Source organism: Cryptomeria japonica, chromosome 10, assembly GCF_030272615.1.
Source record: "Cryptomeria japonica chromosome 10, Sugi_1.0, whole genome shotgun sequence".
Classification (NCBI taxonomy): Eukaryota; Viridiplantae; Streptophyta; class Pinopsida; order Cupressales; family Cupressaceae; genus Cryptomeria; species Cryptomeria japonica.
The window spans coordinates 711,042,910-711,051,243 of NC_081414.1; the positions used below are offsets into that span (position 1 = coordinate 711,042,910).

The 8,334-nt window shown below is 33.3% G+C and overlaps 1 protein-coding gene across 1 annotated transcript; it reads left to right on the forward strand.

Moving 5' to 3' along the window:
- Positions 1-4,500: 4,500 nt before the first annotated feature.
- LOC131029280 (leucoanthocyanidin reductase) lies at positions 4,501-6,910 on the forward strand. Its single transcript, XM_057959704.1, has 5 exons — positions 4,501-4,884; positions 5,461-5,595; positions 5,681-5,918; positions 6,021-6,224; positions 6,383-6,910. The coding sequence occupies exons 1-5, from the start codon at positions 4,564-4,566 to the stop codon at positions 6,547-6,549; spliced, it is 1,065 nt and encodes a 354-aa protein (XP_057815687.1). The 5' UTR covers positions 4,501-4,563; the 3' UTR covers positions 6,550-6,910.
- The last annotated feature ends 1,424 nt before the right edge of the window (positions 6,911-8,334 follow it).

Here is an 8,334-nt window from a genome sequence, read left to right on the forward strand (position 1 = left end):
AAATCCTTGTGCAACCAATCTTGCCTTGTGTGTTTTCACAGAACCATCCACATGATACTTAACATTATAGATCCATTTCACACCAATTGCTTGTTTTCCCTTAGGAAGTTGCACTAACTCCCATATATTATTTTTTCAATTGCATGCATCTATTCATTCATATAATAAATCCATACTTTTTCTTTAATAGCTTCTTCATACACAAAAGGCTTGACCTGAATTGAAATAAACAAAGAAAAAATGATAGTGGTATTCATATTAGATCTCCTATGATTAATTTCATTCAAACTTCGTACTTTTTAGAAAGGGCTTGGACTGGATTCTGAACTTGAGCTATCAACTGATGATGAACTATCTGGGCAATCTAGTGGACTAGAGCTTGGAGGGATCACGCTTGAACTATCATTGGAGCTAAAAATTCCACTTGAACTTGTGGGGAGAAGAGGAGAATGATCATTGTCAATACCCATGATGAGTGGTGTATTTTGTTCAAGAGATTTCTTCCATTTCCATGTACTCTCCCTTCAACAAAAACCACATCTCGGCTGATGATCCATTTCTTTCTATCAGGATTGTATAATGTGTACCCTTTTGTAGCATCAGAATACCCCACAAATATGAAAAGTTGAGATTTGGCATCCAACTTCTTCTGTGTTTTATCTAGAACATGAACATAGGCTAGACAACCAAATACATGAAAGTGAACCACTAAAGGCTTGTGACCACTCAAAGCTTCCTTTGGAGTCATATTATTAACCAACTTTGTAGGGCTTCTATTCAAAATATACACTATGGTGGCTACTGTTACTCCCCAATAGCAATTAGGAAGATTTTTGGACTGCAACATGCTTCATGCTATCTCCATGATGGTACAATTCTTCCTTTCAGCAACTCCATTTTTTGGGGGGGTATAGGCTATGGCAAGTTGTCTTTTGATCCCATTAGTGCTACTAAATTCAGAAAAATATTTAGAATTAAATTCTCCCCCTCTATCTATTCTAAGTATTTTGAGAGAATACCCACTTTGTTTCTTTTCCAAAGCCTTGAAGTCCTTGAAGCATGCAAAAGCCTCTTATTTATGCTTGAGAAAATAAACCTAGGTGTGGTGTGAGAAATCATCAATAAATGTCAAAAAATAGAGATTCTTGTACCCAAAGATTCCTCTTGCATGTCACCACAAATATTAGCATGCACAAGCTCTAGTGGAGATTTTTCCCTCCATGATTTGTTCACTCGGAAGCTATGCCGATGTTGTTTGTCAAGTGCACACCCTGAGCATACCTCTTGTTTTGCTTGAATTGCAAGGAGTCCTCTCACTATATTCTTCTTTTGAAGCCAACTTAGTCATTGAAAATTTAGATGACCATATTGTTGGTGCCATAATGACAAATCATATATGGCTGCTTTGAGAGCATACATCATAGTAGAACCAAATGTGAGTGGAAAAATCCTCTTCTCTATCATATAATCCTTTGCTACAAGATGATGGTTAGAAGATTTATCAAATATTTTGCAGCACTTATCTTCAAACACAACCTTATCATTTTTTTTCTCGAAGTTGTCCAATACTTAAGAGATTATGCTCTAACTTTGGCACATGCAAAGTATCATGAATTTAAGTAGTATTACCTTAATTAGTTGTCAACGCTAGGATACATCTTCCCATTACATCAACCTCTTTATCATCTCCAAATTTAACTTGAATTTTCATAGAGTCATCCAACTTGACAAAAACATCGGATTTATCTGTCATATGATTTGAGTAGCCACTATCTAGGAACCACACATCTGTTTGAGGTTCCTTTGCAAAATTGCATGCAAATAATGTAGAGTGATTGGCTTCTTTAAAAGACTCTTCAATAAAGTTGGCTCTTGAATTTTTCAAATCATATTTCTTCTTTTTGCATTCAAATTCATAGTGCCCATACTGATCACAAAACTCACATTGGATTTTTCTACGATCCACATAACTGAGCTTCCTCTTCCTCTATTGCTACCTCTTTCTCTTCCTCTACCACATCCTCTATTTGAAGAAAACTCTCCTTGAAATTTATTGGAGTGAGAAGGAGGATTCGAAGACTTTTCTTCAATTCTCACAGTAGTATAGAAAGCTTGTGCAAGGCTCTCTATAGAATGCTTCATATGTTCTTCATGCGACTGCAATGAACCTACCAATTCTGCAACTTGGAAAGTAGTTAAATCTTTACTTTCTTCTATGGCTATCACAAGTAGATCAAACATTGGAGGAAGAGATCTTAAAATTTTCTTTGCAATTTTCTGCTTTGTGACAACTTTTCTCCTTGAGATCTAAGTTGATTAACAATATCTTGAGTCGTGGTAATGTATTCATGAATAAAATCAACCTTTCATCCTAAGATTCTCAAAATCCCTTCGAAAGGTTTGAAGCCTTACCAATCTCACTTTGTCAAATCTTTGGTATGTAGTTTGCAAGGCCTCCCATGCCTCTTTTGACTTTGTCATTCTTGTAATATGAGGAAAAATTGAAATATCCAATGCAGATTGGATGTTGAAGAGAGCACAATTATCCTTTTTCCTATATTCTCTTAGCTGATTACGCTGATTTTGATTTGCAGGCTCAGTGTATCCTTCATCCTTAATTTCCAATATTCATAGTTCTTTTTGGTGAACTGCGGAAGCTGCAAAGGTGTGCTGTTGTTATTTGCCATTGAAATTTCTTCAAAGAACTGCTATCTCCACAAAGAAATAATCTCTAAGATGGCTCTAATACCAATTGAAGATTATGAGAACAATTAAATCAGAAATAGACAATTGAATAATAGATTCAAATAAAGAAATAAAGAATTCAATGTTTGAGCTGTGCATACAGCAATACAAACAAACTGATCTGAAATCATTGAAAACTATTGCATAATTAGCATACATATATAGAAGAGTTACACCCAATTTTACCGATCAAGAAAGCTAAAAGCTAGAAATTCTAAACTTAGAAATCTATAAGTTGACCATGCGCTAAAAGCATCTTATTAACCACTGATCATGCAAAACTAAAAATATTAAGGAAGGTAGAGAACAATGAACTATGGTCTACATTCATGCAGATTATTGCATCGAAAGCTGAACACAATTTATTAAGAATGAAAAATAAAGAAAATTGAAAGAAAACTAGAATCCTAAAATCAGCCACCGTTAAAACGGATTGCCACCGTTGTGAAGCCAATTCTATTTGTAGATGCATGTCTTCAAATTTGTCCTCCTATGTTATTTTGAAGGGGTTTCATACTTACCTTGAGGGGTCAAAGATGGACACTTGTTTAATTATGTTTTGAATATGAGGACTAGAGATTTATTTGATAGGAAGAAGATTTTATTGGTACAAAACCTATTACTCTTCAGACTGATGAGGCCTCAAAACAACTCATTAAAGATATAAAATAGATAAATTATAATAGTCATCAAGATATCAAATAGATAAATTATAATAGTCTTTACGTTTTGGAGGTTGGTTGCATTGACAGATGGAGGACTATCCATCATAAAGTGAGCTTCTGATTTTGAGATGGTGTTCTATATGAGAAGCATTTTGGGTTATTTTGGTTTATGCTTTCTGTTTTTTATATTTTTGTTGATGCTAGCAGATTTAAAGAATGCATGTATTGTGAAGGATATATTTTGAAGCTCAACAACACAACTTGAAAATATAACCTTCACAACACATGCATTCTTCAAAAAAAGATCTTCAAAAATATGTATTCATATTTCCAAGTTTTGTTGTATAAGCTTCAAGGAAGAGTCCCGAGGGAAAGGTGCAGGCCATAGTTAGACAGTTATAAGCATCAGTTATTGCAAACTGGTATATAATACTCTTATTTAAACATGCTAAATGTACATCAAATTATCAATAAAGGTTTTAATCATTCACTCTCATTTCCACACCTTTTTGACATACCCATTGCACACCAAGATGCAATTGCTAGTTATACAACCTTAAGATAGTTTAAAAATATTAATTATAATGATAATTCAATAAACAAATTCAATAATAAAAAAATATATAAAATATTCCAGCCATATTAAAATAATACTAACTATAATGATAGCTCAATAACCATCTCCAATAAAAAAATATACACAATATTAAAATATGTTTTAACCTGATTCCATGATTAACAGTAGGGCCCCAAAACGTTTATTTTATGAATTCATTCACAGTAATGATTTTAGTATTACCCAAACAATTTATTCCAATGAAGGAAAACTAAGATAAACTAAGAGATCTCCATCACGTTCTCAATTTCTATTCTAAAAATATATATATTTTAATGGGCACTGCTGAACCCACCATGAACATTTTAATACTAACTTTTACTGTTAAAAAAGGTGAAGTCTACCTGCCAATCAACCGCAAATCGTCCATGTGCATTACAGTCAGGTCGTCTACATCATGATAGAAAAAATATTGAGAAATTCTCCTGAAGCAATCTACTATATATATATTGCGTGTTTGCCTGCTTTTCCCACACCAACTTAGCTCCTCCAAATTCCTAAGTTGGGTAAGAGTTGTTAAGTTTTTTGGAAATAAAAATGGCTGCAAGTGCTGCTGCATTCCCTCATTCTTTCGATCTCTGCCTTCATACTCAAATATTGGAGGAAAATTCAGTATCAACCATGGCCTCCAATTGTGAGATTGCTTCATATGACCATATTGTGAATGAAGAGAAAAGTATTAGTACTTGTAAAATACTAGTGATTGGAGGCACTGGTTATATTGGTCGCTTTGTTGCTCTTGCAGCTGTAGCTGCAGGCCATCCTACTTATGCTCTTATAAGACCCACGACTGCCTTTGATGCTGCCAAAGAAAAGTGCCTCCATGAATTGAAAGATTCTGGTGTTAACATTGTCTATGTATGTCACAAATTATGTCATAGAGAGATGATTTTTGAGTGATATGTAAGAGAGAGTAGTAAAGTGTGTATAGTTGCCTAGAAATTGTTTTTATAGAGGCTATAGATTGTTTTGATCTATTATATGAGTTTAGAATATATGATTAAGCTTTGCCGGTTTGTCCATGGTAATATTTATTGCAGGTGCTTGCTTTATTGTAATAGAGCGACCAGCTTACAACTTATAATGTTTGACTGTCTTCAAGTGTTAAGTTGGGTATTTAGAAATTATATTAAGAAGGGTTTTTCAGTCAGTCTCCATATTAATGGGTCTAATTTGGCTGGGACGAAGAGCTGTCTTATAATTGTAGATGTGTGTTGTAATAGGTCTTACACATTTTGAAATGGGTATTATTAACATCTCTGTGTGCTGTTATGGGTTTTATTAACGTACGCTATGATATAATGGGTGTTCTTCAGGGAGATTTAACGTACACTGTGCTGTAATGGGTCTTATTAAAATACACTGTGTTATAGGTCTTATGGAATTTGTAATGGGTCTTTTAAGATACACTGTGTTATAATGGGTGTTCTGCAGGGAGATTTAAACGATCACAATTCAATGGTAAAGGCCATCCAAGGCATCGATGTTGTTATTTCTGTTGTAGGGGGCGGTCAACTCACAGATCAGCTCAAGATTGTAGACGCCATTAAAGAAATTGGCACGGTTAAGGTCAGGACTTAGAACCCAAACATTATTATTTTTAATGCTTCTTAGCTCTTACTGACCCAAGAATTTTTGAGTAACTTTGACGCAGAGGTTTCTTCCTTCAGAATTTGGGCATGATATAGACAGAGCCAATCCAGTGGAGCCAGGACTAAGCTTTTACAAAGAAAAGAGGCTTGTTAGAAGGACAGTGGAGGCAGCCAACATTCCATACACTTACATCTGCTGCAATTCCATTGCTGGGTGGCCTTACTTTTATCATACCCATCCCTCTGAGCTTCCTCCTCCCCAAGACCAGTTTGAAATCTATGGAGATGGAAACATCAAGGGTAATATATTATATAATATTATATTAGAGAATGATGCAGTCTGATCGGAAATCTAATACTACTAGTATCTGATTGTGTTGATTTATGGGTTGTTAATAACAGCATACTTTGTGACTGGGGAAGACATTGGGAAGTACACCATAAAGTCTGTAGAGGATGTCCGGACTGTTAACAAAATTGCGCATTTCAGACCACCCAAGAATTTTCTCACACTTAATGAGCTTGCAGCAATTTGGGAGAAGAAGATTGGAAAAACTCTTCCTCGGGTTTGTATCTCAGAACAAGATCTCTTGGACTTAGCCAAAGGTATATTACCATGCCAAATTGCACCATAATCATTACTACCATAAAAAAAGGAATCTGAAGGGATAGAGATCAGAAAACTCCATTAACAGCCAATTTGGCTTACACATTTATTCCATAATCTTTTGTGGATTTATTTTCTTTTTGGTTTTTGAGTGCAGCAAATAATATTCCAGAGAGCATAGTGGCTTCCCTGACACATGACATCTTCATTAATGGGTGTCAATACAATTTTAAAATCGAGGAATCCAAAGACGTGGAAGTTTGTGAGCTGTATCCAGAGATTCTCTACACTACGGTCCATGATTTCTTCGATGGGTACCTTTGAATTTCAGTATAATCAACCGTTCAATACAGCTCACGGTAGTGCAGTGTGAAACTCTAGAGTTCCGGAATTCTGTGGCAGTAAAATCTCAAAAAAATCCAAAGAACTTCTGCCTATTTTTATAGTTTATTCATCCATGTCTTTATCAGAATGATAATCTCCTATTTCTAGATCCAACTAGTTATTGTTGTCAGTAGTACAAAAGAATGTATTTCATTGACTGCATTCTTCATTGCAGTGATTAAAAATTATGGAATTTATTTTTAATTTTTTTATACTATTAATGTGGGGTGGTTTCCAGTGCTGTAATTATTAATTTATGCCTTAGACATCCATGTGCATAAAATAAAAATGGTTTTTTCTATATCGAGGGTCAAAGCTACGAACCTTTGTGTTTTATGCATTGAAATCAGCATTCTACACATTCTTCATGACTGCTTGTTTGGTGACCTTTCAAACATCCTCAACAACTCCATTATCTCCATTGGTCCTACATATAATTGTGAGGGTAAAATATATCTTTGACAAATATAAATAGATTTGAAGTTGACAATGGTGAATTAAAATAATTTAAATTGTTATTTTTAAAATTTAAATATGGAATGATGAAGAAGGTAGAATGAAATTTGATTCGGCAGATAAAATTGATTTAGTCAATTCTATTAGTGTTATGAGTAGAATTGTTAGTAGCTCCTAATCCATGAAATTGAATCTAGTAAAAAAATATGATTTTCCCATCTAGTTCACTTTAATATCTATTTTCACTAATTGTTAAAGATTTTCAATCTACGTTATTGAAAATCAGAAATGAAATCCGCAACCAAAACAAAAACATGACTAAAAATGAGATTTTAAGAGGTTATATATATGTGTGTGTGTGTATGTGTATATATATATAAATTATTTCACATAAATAAAAATGTATGTAAGTTAGAATTTGTGAAATGATTTTAAAAATAATTTAAAATTTAAAATATTTGTAAAACAATTTGAAATTTATTTTTTATTTACTAATATATTTTTTTTTAAATAAATAATATTTCTAATTTAGTGAACTTATATTTAGATCAAGCAAGGTGCATGTTAATATCTATGTAACAAAAGAATTTTTAAAAATATTATTCATATGCAAACTTAAAAGCATTGGAATGCAATTCCACAACTTCAAAATAGATTTTACCTAGTTCAAATTAGATTTCACCTACTTAGAATCATATGCAAGGAAAAATGGAGTTAATTTTGAGAAATTTTGCCTACTTTAAAAGCCTTTGATGATGGAGGGTTTTTTGTGAAATGTAAAAATTTAAGGCAAGAGAAATGATGGAAGTGCTTAGAAATTACCATTGATGATGGGGAAATGCGTTTCGACCGTCGTGATGTGAAACGACACTTCCCCATCACATTTATGGTAACATAGCTTTAAATATTTAAAAATACCTAGGAAAATCATTGGATGGCTAAATCCTAGTTATCCTAGGTTGAACCTCTTAAAAGACTAGTTTAATAATCATAAAACAATTGGTATGACTAAGACAAAATAATGCAAGTGACCTAGAAGTTTATTCTAATGCAATATTTTAATTCCATTTACAACTGGAAATCAAAATGTTTCCAAGTGAATCCTCCAAAGGATATTATCATTTTAAATGATGAATAGATGATAAAGTATCACTCAAATGAATTTATTTTAATACAAGGACATAAACATGCTCACAAACATCCACCAACTTAATCCCCAAATGCCACAAAGAAAGTATGAGATTTGACAATTTAAATTTAAAATAGATA

What these genes read in the sequence shown, in the direction of transcription:
- LOC131029280 (XM_057959704.1), top strand. Translation starts at nt 4,564, where the DNA reads ATGGCTGCAAGTGCTGCTGCATTCCCTCATTCTTTCGATCTCTGCCTT. An exon ending in CTGGTGTTAACATTGTCTAT is followed by an intron (nt 4,885 to 5,460) that starts GTATGTCACAAA and finishes GGTGTTCTGCAG; the next exon opens with GGAGATTTAAACGATCACAA. An exon ending in TCTCTTGGACTTAGCCAAAG is followed by an intron (nt 6,225 to 6,382) that starts GTATATTACCAT and finishes TTTTGAGTGCAG; the next exon opens with CAAATAATATTCCAGAGAGC.